Source organism: Exophiala aquamarina (genome assembly GCF_000709125.1).
Source record: "Exophiala aquamarina CBS 119918 chromosome Unknown aczIA-supercont1.9, whole genome shotgun sequence".
Lineage (NCBI taxonomy): Eukaryota > Fungi > Ascomycota > Eurotiomycetes > Chaetothyriales > Herpotrichiellaceae > Exophiala > Exophiala aquamarina.
The window spans coordinates 1,047,299-1,062,897 of record NW_013550579.1 but is presented as its reverse complement, the minus strand read 5'-3'; the positions used below and the strand labels follow the sequence as shown (position 1 = coordinate 1,062,897).

Here is a 15,599-nt window from a genome sequence, read left to right as displayed (position 1 = left end):
AGCCCTAAAAAGCAATCTTACCAAGCTATATTTCTATCGTTACTTCTTGTAGGCTCGAACACAGCTAGACGACCAGTTGTAATAGCTGGTTGCTCATCCAAACCGATATATCCCCTACCATCCCCGACTTAGACTTTCGCACTGAAACGTATAGCTATGCTCGTTTCGCTGGGCTAGGAGTCGCATACCTGGATGAATACGTGAAATAGGCTCATATTCAGGGTACAGTCTTCATAGATTGCTCACAAGATTGGGAGGGAGCTCGTCCTATAAACCGTGGCTGGCTAACAGCTTCGCATCCAGATAATTAGCTCGTCTGACCGAGCACGGAAAATCCTTAGTCTCACCTCCTTACATCTTGGCATCGTTAAGGAATCGCCTATATGCCTTGTCAGACAAAATGATTTAAGTTGAGAACTCCCCACCAGATGAAATTGAGAGATCATAACAAGGTACAGATAGTACTGGGAGTCGAGCGCTCAAAGTAGCCACCTAAACATTATCTGATGCCTGGGGAGTGTTCACTGTCCTAAAGCATTTATTGGGAACGTCACGTGTGAGTGGTGCACTCACATGGTTCACGTGACTGACTGATCGGGAGCAAAATCCCAAAAGCTGCTAGCTCGGAAGCAACAGCTTTCAATTCGGATCCTCATCATTCTCTTCTTCTTGCTCCAAACGACAACCACTCTTCTCTCCACCACTACTTTCCACGTTCTTGTCATCTGCAAACATGCTCAAGAGGTGAGTAAGCTCCAGTAGCACATCTGACTGAGCTTCAAGCACGCTCAAAAGCTCATGCTGACCCAATTCACCAGCGGCGTCGCCCGTAGCTTGGGCAGGTCTGCCTTCGCTCGGCCTTCTATCACTCGACGCGCTTTCGAGCCCCTACGAAGACAAGCTGCCCCTGCAGCAGCTCAGAGATGGGCATCGACCGACTCGTCCAGAGATGGGAAGATCCATCAGGTCATTGGTGCCGTTGTTGACGGTACGAAAATTCTCCCTAGCTCGCGGTTGGAGCTCTCCTAAAGCTCCACATCATATCTACCTCCCACAAATCGGTCCAGAATCTGGCGCTGATGAGTCTCGTAGTCAAATTTGATGGTGATCAATTACCTGCCATTCTAAACGCCCTCGAGACCGAGAACAATGGACAAAAGCTGGTCTTGGAAGTTGCGGTACGAACCTGAGCTAGAACTGCTTAAGCATTGTCAATACTGACTGCAACAGCAACATTTGGGTGAAAATGTTGTGCGTACTATTGCCATGGACGGTAAGAATAGCTCTACAAAATTTTCTGATTGCGAGATACTAATTGAAATTTAGGTACCGAGGGTCTTGTTCGAGGTCGTAAAGCCACCGATACTGGTGCACCTATCCGTATTCCTGTCGGACCTGCCACCTTGGGCCGTATCATGAACGTCACTGGTGACCCTATTGACGAGAGAGGTCCCATCAAGGGCACTAAGTTGGCTCCTATCCACGCCGATGCTCCCGAATTCGTCGAACAAGCTACCAGCGCCGAAGTACTTGTGACTGGTATCAAAGTCGTCGATCTCCTAGCGCCTTATGCTCGTGGTGGGAAGATTGGTCTATTCGGTGGTGCCGGTGTCGGCAAGACTGTGTTTATTCAGGAGCTGATTGTGAGATTTCTCAACATGGACGAAGTTTCAGTGCTGACATAGTCTAGAATAACATTGCCAAAGCCCATGGTGGTTACTCCGTCTTCACTGGTGTGGGCGAGCGAACCCGTGAGGGTAACGATCTGTACCACGAAATGCAGGAAACCTCAGTCATTCAGCTTGATGGCGAGTCCAAGGTCGCCTTGGTGTTCGGTCAGATGAACGAGCCCCCTGGAGCCCGTGCCCGTGTCGCTTTGACCGGTCTGACTGTTGCTGAATATTTCCGTGACGAAGAAGGACAGGATGGTACGCTCCAGACTCCCGGATCCTACAAGTCGGTTTTGCTAACACTGTGCTAGTGTTGCTCTTCATTGACAACATTTTCCGTTTCACTCAAGCCGGTTCCGAAGTATCTGCCTTGCTCGGTCGTATTCCTTCTGCCGTCGGTTACCAACCCACTCTTGCCGTCGACATGGGTCTCATGCAGGAACGCATCACAACTACCCAAAAGGGATCTATTACATCCGTGCAGGCCGTCTACGTGCCCGCTGACGATTTGACTGATCCTGCCCCCGCCACCACATTCGCCCATTTGGACGCTACAACTGTGTTGTCTCGTGGTATTTCAGAATTGGGTATCTACCCTGCTGTCGACCCTCTTGACTCCAAGTCCCGCATGTTGGATCCCCGAGTTGTTGGACAAGAGCACTACGACACTGCATCCCGAGTACAACAGATGTTGCAAGAGTACAAGTCTCTTCAGGATATCATTGCCATTTTGGGTATGGATGAATTGTCTGAAGCCGATAAACTGACTGTCGAGCGTGCCCGAAAACTGCAGAGATTCTTGAGCCAGCCTTTCACTGTTGCTCAGGTCTTCACTGGTATTGAGGGTAAGCTTGTGGATCTCAAGGACACCATCAGTTCGTTCCAGAAGATTATCAACGGTGAAGGCGACGACCTCCCAGAAGGTGCCTTCTACATGGTTGGCGACTTCGAGAGCGCCCGAGCGAAGGGTGAGAAGATCTTGGCAGAACTTGAAAAGTGATAGACGGGAACGAGTCAAGATAGAGATCAGTGACGCAACACACGGCAATGGGTGGCCTCAAGTTTATTTTCTATGTTGTGTAGCCTGACGGGAAAAGAGTACCTAGAATTTTTGAGGACGGCAGGAGAAGAAGAAGAGTCGTCGCGAGGTTGAACTGTACATTGAATCTCTTTTTACCAAAAAATCGTTTACTCAATACTCAGTGTACTCTTGCTTGAACTTACTCTGTTCCGTCTTTGGCCATGTCTCGTAGCGTCGTTGCTGGTTCGCGTGCACGAGTAAGCTCACCGATGAGCACCAAGTATCCCCTCTGTTCAAGTGGATGAGCACGAGCCACACATGGTGCACTTGCCCGACCACATGGGTTTAATGACGAAATACATACCTAGGTACAGATGACTTGGTTCCACAACAGCACAAACCACCTTCTTAACACCTACAAGGGAAAGGCTATTGATCCTTCTTATCTTCCTTCTGCTGTTCACTTCCTCCTCCCTCAACCCCAGCCTCTCCTTCGCCACCCTCAGCAGGAAGATCATCATCATTGAATCCCAATGTAGCCCCGGGATTCATCACCATCTCAGCCGCACTCTGAGTCTGCTTTGGCGTCAGTTGCCAGACCATGTATCGGCAGAATACCAATAGCATCATGCAGATCGCATGCCATGAGATCGGCAGCCAGCCATAGTGATGCGTCCACCAGCCCCAGGGCACATTGAGCCCGAGTTTCCCAAGGTGGCCTGTAAAGGGATTCATCAACCCATCCTGTTGTCATGTCAGCTTCCTGTCAGCCTTCGAAGTCCGTCCACAAAAGCACTCACCCAGACGTGGAAGTCCGTCACAGGCCGCTCCCCGTTGATGATGGGGGTCAGCCGCTTCCGTGCCTCCGTCGGCGTCATGCGAGCGTACAGGTCGTCGTCCGTCTTGTTCGTAGGAGCTATCCGCATTGGTCGCAGAAGGACTGGGATCTCGGCTTGAGGGTCGGCCGTGATGTGCATGATTGCCGGTGGCTTCAGCAGCCACGAGTGGCATAGGATCGGCTCCTCGTCGCAGTTGATATAGGAGAATTCAGGTGACGGTGTGAGAAGGTTTTGTTGCTGCCGTTGTTTTTCTCCATGTCCTTGGGCTTTCAGCACATGGTACCCCTTAGCCATTGCATCGTCGAAGCTCTCGCACACATTCTCCGTTCCGTTGCAGGTTGCCCGCCCAGAAAGGTAGACCCAGTGAATTTTGTTTTGCAGGGGTGGCTTGAGTAATCCCAGCTGTGTCATCCAAGTATCCAATGTCAAGGCTTGAGCACCAGGTAGAAGCTCTGCAATGGGGGATTGAGCCTGACTCGCTGCTTCCTCTGCCAATGCTCCCGGGAAAAAACTGGCTGCCGCCACGGCCAAGTATGATGAAGGCTTCATGGCAATGTCTCGTTTCCACTCTCCGACTTCTCTCTCGGTTTTTGACTTGGGCTGCTTCAGGAATACTTTTCACTTTTGCAGGCTTATGAACGTAGCCTTTTGGAAGATGATATCGACATGCTTCTGGCGGGAATATCTGGCCTATGCACGGCTGAGGCGCCAAAGGCTCGGCGTTGTGGGGCTCTGCCTGTCAACTCTTCCACAACGGAACGAGCTTGCTCCCACGTGCCCCTCCACCAGCCTCGATGTAGCCAGGTGTTCACAGCAGACAGAGAAAAAATCTCAAGAGAAAAAGGAAGCTATATACTGCCCACCTGTTTGTGAGAACGAAGCTTGGTACGGCTTGGCATGAATCTATGGAAAGTGATAAGCGGAAGATGGACGCGCCGACGCGTGACGCGATTTTATTCATGGTGCCAGTGGCTCCCAGACCTCGGACATTCTGGCTGTATGAATTGTTTTCAGCACCATTTGAACCCTTTCTTTTGTATTGATCAGGGCTTCTAAGGCCAGCCCGAATATGGACCACTAAAATGTGACATCGTCTTCGGAGAACACGCCTGTAGATTGATTGTTCATTTACCTTTGCATTCGCCTGCCTGACAAGGCTCATTGAGTGGCATGATATGACACAAGTTCATCCAAGGACTATGGAGCAATGCTTAACAAGGAGTACTTGAAGACGAATCGTGGTCATAGGCAGTGACACTACGTACTTACCTAGAAGTACTAAATACGACTACATGGGACGGAAGCATACCTCACCTTCTGCACGAGATGGTCGGATTGCCCGCCAACGTGGCCCGCACGCAAACAAGATCCGACGGTCCCCGGTTCTGGTTGAAGAGATACATTTTAAAGCGGCTGGATGGATGGTGTCCGGTCACCATTTCTGTTCTCCAAGCTTTTACTACCAATTATACTTATCTACTCTCCCTTTCGGGCGTCCAACACATAAACTTTGCGCTTTTATGCTGCCTGGTCGCTTGCACGAAATGGAAAAAGGCAGGTCAAATAATGGAACGAGGACACAGTGGCGATCAAGGAAGGTTTACCTCTTAATGACCGAGGTGTTGCGACAACTGGGGAGAGCGCCCATGCCATACAAGCGGGCCGCGATTGCAGACACCATCGCCGAAAGCAAGGACAGACGGTGGGTGGCATGAATATTGATTTCTGTTTCTCTTCCTCTAAAGTGGCCGTTGTTCGAGTGGCTCTTGCAAATATTCTCACAAGAAGTACAATGAGATCATGAATGGAGTCATGCTTGCTGGCAAAATGCAAGCGTCAGCTGCAAGTCAAAGTTCAAGGGTGCAGAAAAAGGCGTCAAAGACAGGTCAGAAAGCTTGTACGATGGGAAAGAAAGAAGTCAAGTGTAGAAGGGTAAGACCAGCACCAAATCCCAGGGGAACGCGGGAAAGCTGGAGGAATTGCCTGAGAGCAAGGGATGGTCGAACTCGGAATCGGCTAGCGGTAACGACGACGACGACATGATCAGAATGTTCTACTCGCCTCCTCCTGCAACATCATGACCTGCTCCTCCCCCAGCGTCGCCAGCAGTAGTGGCAACCATCCCAGTCCCAAGGCACGAAGCGTCCTCCAGGGCAAACGAGGGAACATCCCGGTCTGCGCCGGCCCTGCCGTCCACCCATAGCCACACCCATACCGTCGTTCCCCAGCACCCAAAATCTCAGCCAGCCCGGGCCCCAGCCCTCGCATATCAGAATGTGCCAAGCTGAAAACACAAGAAGGACAAAGGACAGCACACATCCAGATCTCCAAAACAGTCAAGGACAGCTTCAGCCTTGTAAACAACTGCAGCTGCAGGAATCCAAACAGCATCTCTCTTCCTTGGGCGCCCTTATTCAATCCGAGAAATCAAGTCCCGCCGGTGAGCGTCAGTACGCCACTGAATACCAGTCAAGCATCTCGGGCTTTGTTTGCTTCTCCATCGACCACGGCCCCGGCGATAGCGATTGCAAAGGTCATGGATAGTCGCGTGGTCGAGATTCGAGCTCAAGTCCCGGTAATGTGAATTGTCCAGCATCACAGGCACCCAGAACCGGACGGCAGAGGCAAGGCGGCCCGCACCCTTAGAGCCAGAACTACAATTTCAACGGCTGGAATAGCGGTATGGGTGAGCATTCATGGTATCCGCGATTGTGCAAAGAAGACATTCCCGTGAATCTTTCATTTAGAACGATAGGTAAATTCGATAGCTGGCCTTGTGGGAAAAGACCAATATTACTTAGTCCATGTTCATGTGTCATCGATAGCTGGATCAGACCCTTGCTTGGAAATGGCATGTACGATCGACTGGAAGAAAAGGGAAAACGAATAGATGACGTGCTAAAACTACCTAGCTGGTGTCATAGTGTTGTGGCGTACTGGGAAACCATTCCTTCATTGACAATCGTCATATCTCTGCGACACGCAAATAAAGATTCCAAAATATAAAACACAGGACTCGCCGGGGGTATCGATGCAAAGCCAAAGTCCAGATCAGTGACGTAGAGCAACACCAAAAACGAAATGGTTCTACCATGCCAACGGGACTCTCCTTCTCCTCTGCCATGGTCATACATGACTGCGACTAGATCCCAAACGACCCAGGGACTCGAAATCGAGCTCGTCTCTCTGCTCTTCGTATTCAACTTTATAGTCGATCGAATGCAGTATGACATGGTCGTCTAGATCCCGGACCAGGGCCTGGATACTCTCGCTGCGGTGATGCTCGATCCTGCTTTCGGTCTTGCCTGCGTGTGGACGATTATATCCGCGTTCTATGTTCGCAATTGCTTGCTTCTGTTTCTCGGACCACAGGTTTGAGTTGCTGGTGCTGATGCCGCTGCTGACAATCATGGCGGCATTGCTGAGCCTATTCTTTGTCGAGCTTGATCTGCTGGCGAATAAGCGCGGACTGACGAGAGGGCTATCCAGAGCAGCTTCAGATTTCGACTCATTCTGTGACCGTCGCACAGAGGATGATGCGAGCTCGTGCTCTGGGATCTGAACTGCGAGCAACCCTGGCTTGATTCCGGACAAGAACCGGTTGAAGGAGGGTATGCAGGCGGTAATTATGGATGTGTGGAGCATGATTTGTGCCCATACTTGCGGCATGAGTATATCCCAAGTGAAGTCATGGTCGTCTGTTTTGTAGGCATTTCGCATGTGGTAGAGCATGATTATAGTAAAAGTTGAGACGCTGTGGATATTGTAAGTACGCCATTGGAATGCTAGTCGAGGGGTAGGATGCATCAGTATACCTGAACCGCGATGCGAATATTCCCCTTACTACCCAACGCCTTTTCTGTGACACTTGCCACCCCTGCAACATCGCGAAAGGGATGAAAATAATGATAAGGTCGGTTATAATGTTCAAAGAATGAACACCTATGTTGAGACCATATTGATCAACACATCTCTTCCCTTCAATATCCCAAGGTTGTGGGAGGCTGCACTGGAACGCCAACGCGAACATGCTAGCAATAGCCCACGCGGCCGTGAGCCCAAGGAATGCATAGCAGAGCTGCTTTAGTAGCCTTGTGAGAGTGATAGATATCACTAGTTGCGCAACAGAGGCTTTTGCTGCGGCTAAGGCTGGGATCATCATGATACTACCTGTGTAGTAGGCCTATCAACTATGAGTGATTTCGAAAGAAGAAACAGCAATGCATCGTAGAGGCACCTTTTCGAATGAGTCGAACTCAGGCGTCGAAACGAGTTCCTGCCGCCGGCCAAGGCCAGAATGAATAGCAAATGTTATAGCGATCGTTTGGAACACCGCGAAAAGCTGGTGGCATGTCAGAGAGGCTGTTGAAACTGTGCTAGATTGACCCACCATTGAAACGATGATACATATATCATTCCCCGTGAGATGACTGGTGATTTTGTAGCGGGTGAACAATTTGATAAAGAGCGACATCAAACTCAGGGTAAGGAAGACATAAGCGCAGACCATGAGCCATGGCCCACGGTTGGTCGAAGATAGTTCTTGCAATGGAGGCTCAGTAGGAGCTAGGTCAGGCATTTCTCTGGATCTCTTGGATAACTGGTTGAGTGCTGCGTGCTTTTCGACACAGGATGCTTCAGGACTGGAGCTCGAACGATAGTCCTATTTGGAGCGGCGTCAACATCAAGACAAAGTCAAGTTCGGCGAAAGAGCAATATGCGACCGAGGACAATGCTGATAGTAGACTAGAGACGCAGGCACCGTCGTCTACTGAGAGACCAGCCAAGAGGCCGGGTATCAAAGTATTGGATCCTTATGACTCGTGAGCAGCCAACTACTAACTGATGCATGGTTGCCGAGAAGTCATGATGCTGTAATGCGATATGGCCATAGACAGCAAGGCACCAGCAGCGCATCGCACGCACACCCGCTCGAAATCATCCGTGTCAAAGAAGCGAGAGAGAAACACCTCTCAACCATGGATTCAACTCTTGGAAAGGCCTCCCGAGGCGGAGCTCGTAGGAGGTCATGTGAGAAGTTTGTCCACGTCCAAGTGCTGTTGCAAACAAAACCTGGGGGATCTGCGAGAATTGAGCAAGGGTCGGAAGCAGAAATAGGAATGGTAAAGAGGGCCAATGATGGAATTACTCCCAACAAGAAGGCGCCATGCGATAATGGAATGGTTCCCACTGTCGGAGGTTGCATCGATTGTAACTACCCACTCGAATGGCTCAATTCAAAATGGAAAACACCTCGTACTTCGACCACATCGCTTCGATCAGTGCCTGAAATGTACCGTCTTTCTGTGTGATTGGCATCCATCATCAGCGTCTACCTCACAGCGAGCCGCAAGCATGATTCTATCATTCTTTGGCTGTTGAACTACCATTGTTATGAGAGAAACTCACAGCCCCTCTGAGTTCTACTATCGTAACATCTTAACACTGATCAAGGAGCGTGTTGCGGCTAGCAGTTTATGCATGCTTCTGTACGGAGTAGGCTACGTACTAGCGCCCATCAGCGGTTGAAGCATCTCAACAAGAGACACCGGTCTCCACTATCAAACTCTTATATGTGGATCTATGGATATGGAGTATGCTATGGGCTTTAACCCTGGTACTCGCGCGCGTTCTTCCATGCCCACTTCTGAATACTCCATGGAGTTATTCCGTAATCCTGGCGACTCTACAGGGGCCGTCCTTGAAGCGAGAGTGAGAAATCCACCTTTCGAGATTGAACAATGAAAAGCCGTTGGACAAGCAACTATGGTCAACATCTCCATTCTTTACATTGCAGTAAGTCTAGACCCATCAGAAGGTCTTAGCTGTACTCTGTACTTCCATATCTTTCAGTGGGTGCAAGATAAGACCAGTGGAATACCGAAAGAAACCTGCTTCTCGTGTTTGCTAACCTCCTTCAATATTAGCGGGCTTTAGACAAGGGGGCTAGGCTGAGCTAGCTATCTTCCGGAATTACTCGGTATGCAATCGAAGCATCCAAGGTGTTCCAATGCGGGCTTTGCCAGGATCGTCGCAAGGTTCTGTACTCATAAGTTTTGGCCCATCGAGCCACTATCATTGCCTGTCAGTGGCTCTCGACTTTCGATAAATAAACCTTGTCACGGAGACGATCTTCCCGGGGCTAGGAAGCCTGGACCACAGCCTAACCTGAGCACCCTTCAAGTTGTGAACAACCACAGCTCCTTGTCCACGCTCTTCCCACATAAGCAAGCCAGTAATTCATCCTCGTCCCTCGCGCGGTTGGCGAACAGATTATTGAAACGTGTCCGTGGCCGCTTTTCGGCTACGCTGTAACAGAACCCAAATACTCCAGGTACCTAAACAACTACCAGAACATGAGACTTTTGGTGTAATTCCTTTCATTGAGCACCATTGAGCCATTGTACCACCCATATGAAAATCATGACTCCGGAATCCGTGACTCGGAGCCGTATTGTTAAGCACCGTGGAAAGCCGTGGTGGAATTGCTATCTGTTTGATGACGAGGCCGGGGAACAAGGGCGAAAAGTTCCAGAAATTGCAGTCTGGGATGTGAGACGAGATGATGAGCTCCACTTGCATGCATTGCAGCGAGTTTTGGAGACTTCTCGCCGTCGAAACATTCCGTGATGTCCATTACAAGGCTCCTTGTAGTCTCTGAATCTCGAAAAGAACCCCACTGTCTCAGATCTGATCCAAGTTGCTGACAGGTCAACATGAATCTTGTTTGAGGGCAGACAGGATCTCTCCGATAAGACCGTTACAGCCGATGAGATATCTACTCGTTCGAAGTAGTCAACGCAATGCTGTTTCATATCCGCACAAATGCTCTACGGGTACGCCACACTTTTAATTCTCCGAGATGATGTGCATGATGTATCACATTGATGACCTCAAGTCAAATCCATAAACATAAGTGATAAGCCTCCAAACTTCACCGTATTCTGTGGCGCCCATTAGACTACTGTCGTTGTCCCTCGAGGTGTGCGGAATAGGGAGATAGATGACAATCTGGCTACTACCCCCTTCTTAACTAGCAGGCAATTACGTAGCCTGGAAGAGATTCAACTCAGCGGATCCTACAGCACTGTTTTAAATAACACGTCTTTCGTTAGTTCAGCCATGTTCAACCACGTTCCAGGGACCAGAACCAATAAACCTCAATGGTTGGATTGGTTGGACGGCTCACAGGCAAACAACGTTGCCTGCTGGACGAGAGCTGCCCAAGTTAAGCAGCTGCGGTTGTACCTTTGACGATGATTGATTGTATCCTGCCAGATGCAGCATGTCATGCGTGCATTGTCTTTTTTAAGCAACTCCGAAGCTAAGCGATGGCTACCAGCGCCCCAAGATGAACGTGAGGGATCCCTGCAACAACAACCTTAGCGGCAAGATATTGAGACCAAATTTCACTGACTTACATTAGCCTCGAGTCCGATGAACTTGTGATTCTGAGAGTTAAATTGCTGAAGAGTCTCACAAGTCTTCCTGTTAGAAGCCTCCTACTAGATGCCGTTGGATAGTTCTCTCCAAAAGGTTAGCGTACCTTGAAGATACTCGAAGAATAATCGCACAAGAGTGGTCGCCGCTGAACGCCGTCGACGCCTGCCATACTGGAGGCAGAAGCTCTATTTTCGACGATAAACCAATGGAACTCCCAAAATTTACCTGAGACTATGTCTCCAACTAAGTGGCTTTAGCGATTTGAAGATCAAGAGCCGGTATTTGAACACCCGTCACCTTCCCCTTCTCCAGTGTGAAAATGAACAAATCCAAAGGCTTCCCATTCAGGTTCAAAGCATCGACGGTCAACCAAGTAATACAGGTTGGTGTCCCTGCATCAATGGGTGCATCAGTGTCTTGAAAGACTGCTCTGAAGATAAATACCCCGGTTTCAGTATCCTCAGCCACATTCGAAGGATAAAGTCTAATGCTCAATGCTGCAGGAGCAATATTCAGAGCGACTGCAATTTCGCGGCGAATATTCATGTCGCCCACAGTGAAGTTGGTCAATGAGAGGCCAGGTATACCGTCAGGTTTGTCCATCACCAGAGAAGCATTGGTCTCATTCGAACTGTAGACCCCAGCATATCTAACTGCAGCCTGGCTAATCGCAGCCTTTTCAAGGCCTGCTATGAAACCACCGACGATATCTGCGTGGACATTGAGATCGGGTGCAGCGATTTCATCTACAGCAAGAATGGTGAAGCCGACATTGTAGTCCGGTACGAGTCCAAAGTAGGAGCTATATCGACCAACCGAGCCATAGCTAGTGAGAATGTCAATAACAGGATTGATCGGGCTTTGGTTCGCAGTCGCCTTGTAGACTATCCAGGGTCGCCCAACATCATTTCTCAAATTAGAGGTGTTGACAATTGGCTTCAGCCATCGACGCGTCGTCGCAGATGGCACAAGCGTGGAATTGAGCATCGCCACGCCCGCTCGTGAGAGATCGGATATGGTAGAATACATCGAGATTGCCCTAGAATAGCTACATTAGCAGGTACATCACCTGAGTTTCTCCTTTACTTACGCTGCTTCGTCGCCAAAGTCGATTGACCAGCCACTCTGGGTAATGTTGTCCCCGGGCACCACGACATTTTCTGTAGTTGGTGGCTGACGTAAAGTGCTGCCTCTTAATCCAATAGCCTGTGCTGTTGCATTGAATATCGCTTCGTATGTGGTCTGTTTGATGCTTTCCAACGCGTAGGAGAGAAGTTGGAAAGCTGTGTTGGACATTATGGGAGTGGTGCCGGGCAGATAAACAGGATACCTTGCGGTCAAGTCTTGGAAGAACTCTGGCAGATCCGAATTAGCCCATCGCAAAGAGTCCATAAGCAATGGAGATTGACTCACCCGATCTTGTGCAATTCGACTGTTGGCAAGTGGTGCGGTTGCTATTTGAGGAAATAGAGCCGATTGCAATACCTTGAGCACTAAGGTCGGCAATACCATCTTTGTAAACGTCAGGGAAGCAGGCCTATATCCTGTGTCGAGGGCACTCACAATCGCGGGGTATGCCTGAGAGATGACCTGCAAGGTCACCAAGAGAGACATCCCCCCAAGAAAACAGCCCTGACGTTACTGACCCGCGACCTTTGTCGTTGGATAGTTCCGGGACGTATTTTGTTATTGGATCGACCCAGTATGCTTCTCCAGCCTCGATGAGAAACATCCAGACAGTAAAGACTTGGCTAACAGTACTAATACGGAAGATGCTGTTCGAGTCAAGGTTAGACGTTCCCAGCCCATTTTCTTTCAGGGCCGGTGCGGTATAATGGTACTCGAAGAAGAATGGATGCGACAGATTGAGCGGATCATTTGAAGTAAACAAGGCTATACTAAAGGAAGTCGTATTTGAGATAGTCCCAAAGGTGCTATTGCCAGTTGCAATAAGCTCGTCGAATGCAGCAGTGGTGTCATTGATCGCAGCCTGGACACTGTTGTCCTGTGCGAAAGCACTCGGACGGGGAAATCGTGGACCGAGGATAGCGCATGGCTGAAAAGCCTGTGCCAGAAGTTCTTGTACGAGATAAGTGTATATCAATGACCTGAGAACCCTCTGTGCATGCATGGTTGAAGGGAGTCAAACGAAAGGATTGTTGGAAAGGGGAAGAACATATCGGGGTGTGTGCGCACATGTTCAACAAGAGTATTTATACAAAGGGCTGTCTCCACGGCGAGGGTCTGGTAGGGACATTCCAATCTGACCGGAACCATCTTGGATCGACATCGATTGGGTGCTCTGAGATCAAAGGTACTGCACTTGTGGGCGAAGCATAATAATACCATGTCCGTAAATGGAAATGGGAGCGACGGGCCAATCATGTCGAGTTTGAACCAGAGCGAACATCGCTCAGCCTCGGCCGAAGTGGGGCTCTTCGGTCTACTTTCTATCTTCAATCAACCGAACGAGGCATCGCTTCAACGTCACGCGTTTCCTCTTACTCCACGAGGAGTAGCTACTCTCTGCAATGCTCGTTCCCAATGGAAAGAGTTGTTTTCAGATTTCCAGATTTCCAGATCCATTTCAATCTCTCCAGCCATTCCGGAGATGTATATTGACTATGGGCGCTGCATGTCTAGCTGTAGTCCGACGCCAAGCGGTACCAAACCCAAAGCCAATCATTCGATGCGAATCAAAGAAAACTAAGACTGGCTGCTTGACGTGTAGGCAAGTCATCTTCTCGCAGTGCTGATGCCACCTTTCTTGTGTCTTGTCTCACAATCATGTAGGGAGCGACGGGTCAAATGCGACGAAACGAGGCCGTGCTGCAAAAGGTAAGTGCAAAACACTGATGCCTACGTGCCGATCTGTCACCCTGGCTAAGATTTACTTAGATGCAAGAGACTCAAGATTCGTTGCAATGGGTACCCGGACCTTTTCAGACCGAGCAACTTCACTCTAGTATTTTCTGGTCCCAACTCCCGCGAAACTCGGGCGTCAGCCATCCCGATTGCGCAGCAACTTGACAACTTCCAAGGCGATGAAGTTGAGCGGCGGCTTTTCGACTTCTTCCGCGCTGAGATTGCACACCAAATTGGCGGGTTCCTTGAAGAAGACTTTTGGGCCACCACTTTGCTCCAACTCGGCCACTCGGAGCGGTTTGTCCTTCAGACCATTGTCGCCATCACAGCTTTTTTTGAACAAGGGATGAACCACCTCGGCGGCGACTATTTTTCTTATCTGGTTTCCAGTAGGACTTGGGAGTATTATCAGAGAGCGCTTGAGGGCGCACGTCAACGCACACAGGCAAGCGGGTCAGATCTTGTGACAATACTGAGCTGCCCCTTATTCTTATGCATGGAATTTCTACAACGCAGAAAGATTCAGTCCATGGTCTTGTTTCTCAATGGTCGCGCTTTGATGCAAATGTTCGATAAGCAGAGCCAAATTACGTCTAACTCGACCATAACCAGAAGATGCGTATCCTCAATGTTTGACAGGCTCACAATGATGTCAAGGCTGTTTGGACACTATTCTACCACTCGGCCCCAGCCGTCCATAAATATAAATACAAGAGCACCATCAACGTTTGATTGCCTCAGAGGAGCACGGGATGCTCTTTTCAAACTGCTGATGCTCGCCCATGAGTTTATCAAGAACTTGAATGAAGCCCACTGTTGGCGGCTACCTGCCCAGGCGCTGAGTGAGGAAGAGTTACAACAACGAAAGCAGCTCCTAGTCCAGTTGGAGAAGTGGAGCTGGAATCTCCATGGTTTGGTCACGGATCTTGGAACATCAGCTATTGGCTTGTCTGCGACACTCCGTATGTGGTATCTGACTGCGGTGATATGGCTTAACAACCCGCTTGAGGGCTGTGAGATGTCGTTCGATAGCAGCTACGAATGGTTTCAGACCGTGATCCACCATGCTAAAGAGGTCCTGATGGCCCAGCCAGAAAAGCGAAGAGTTCTACAATTCTTCACCTTTGAGATGGGGATCCTAGCACCTCTATACTACACTGCCGTCAAATGTCGACATTTCACACTACGAAATCAGGCCTTGGACTGCATGCGAAGGGCTCCAAGGCAGGAAGGGCTCTGGAGAAGAGATGAACTGGTATACGTTGCATCGAGAGCAATTGAGCTTGAGACAACACCCGACCCCGACATAACTACATTACCCTCCGAAAGCCAGCGGATTTTGAAGGTAAAGATTTTTCAAACCAGTGGTGTCAATGAGATAAAGGCTGCTTTCACCTATATGAATAACACAATCGAAGAAGTTTGGAATGTTCCTTGAAAGCTGTCCGCATGTTGTTCAGAGACACGACTTCTTCAAAGATGGCAATCTTGTTGAATGCGTGAAGCTGTTTGAGGGATAATCTTCCCATCAAAGGCGCACAAGCTTTACAAGTTGGTGAAGAAATGCCAGTACGCCTCTTCCGGCAACGAAGGAAACACTTATCTAGCAATGGGACGCGATTTCAAGTCATCGACCTTGGAAAAGAGTTTGAGTGATCACGGCGCATCAGCAGAAAGCCCATTTGAAAGGCCTGGAGATGATACCTGACAGTATTCAACACGTTATCCCATGCTGTCGGTACGCGCAAGGGGGATCGGGAG

General features: G+C 49.5%; 4 protein-coding genes across 4 annotated transcripts; 2 read left to right on the top strand and 2 right to left on the bottom strand.

Annotated features, from left to right (window-relative positions):
• Window positions 1–798: 798 nt before the first annotated feature.
• A1O9_09348 (ATP synthase subunit beta, mitochondrial) lies at window positions 799–2,670 on the top strand (the record flags this gene model as incomplete). The annotated part of the gene is made up of 6 exons (XM_013402041.1): window positions 799–988; window positions 1,093–1,178; window positions 1,231–1,273; window positions 1,327–1,643; window positions 1,691–1,928; window positions 1,982–2,670. 6 exons carry the CDS (start codon window positions 799–801, stop codon window positions 2,668–2,670), a joined length of 1,563 nt encoding a protein of 520 aa, XP_013257495.1.
• Window positions 2,671–6,656: 3,986 nt separating this feature from the next.
• A1O9_09347 (uncharacterized protein) lies at window positions 6,657–7,262 on the bottom strand (the record flags this gene model as incomplete). The annotated part of the gene is made up of 1 exon (XM_013402040.1): window positions 6,657–7,262. One exon carries the CDS (start codon window positions 7,260–7,262, stop codon window positions 6,657–6,659), a length of 606 nt encoding a protein of 201 aa, XP_013257494.1.
• A 3,954-nt stretch (window positions 7,263–11,216) lies between these two features.
• A1O9_09346 (uncharacterized protein) lies at window positions 11,217–13,104 on the bottom strand (the record flags this gene model as incomplete). The annotated part of the gene is made up of 3 exons (XM_013402039.1): window positions 11,217–12,012; window positions 12,064–12,427; window positions 12,537–13,104. The coding sequence occupies 3 exons, from the start codon at window positions 13,102–13,104 to the stop codon at window positions 11,217–11,219; spliced, it is 1,728 nt and encodes a 575-aa protein (XP_013257493.1).
• A 493-nt stretch (window positions 13,105–13,597) lies between these two features.
• On the top strand, window positions 13,598–15,276 carry A1O9_09345 (uncharacterized protein; the record flags this gene model as incomplete). Its single annotated transcript, XM_013402038.1, has 3 exons — window positions 13,598–13,700; window positions 13,767–13,811; window positions 13,940–15,276. 3 exons carry the CDS (start codon window positions 13,598–13,600, stop codon window positions 15,274–15,276), a joined length of 1,485 nt encoding a protein of 494 aa, XP_013257492.1.
• Between the last annotated feature and the right edge of the window lie 323 nt (window positions 15,277–15,599).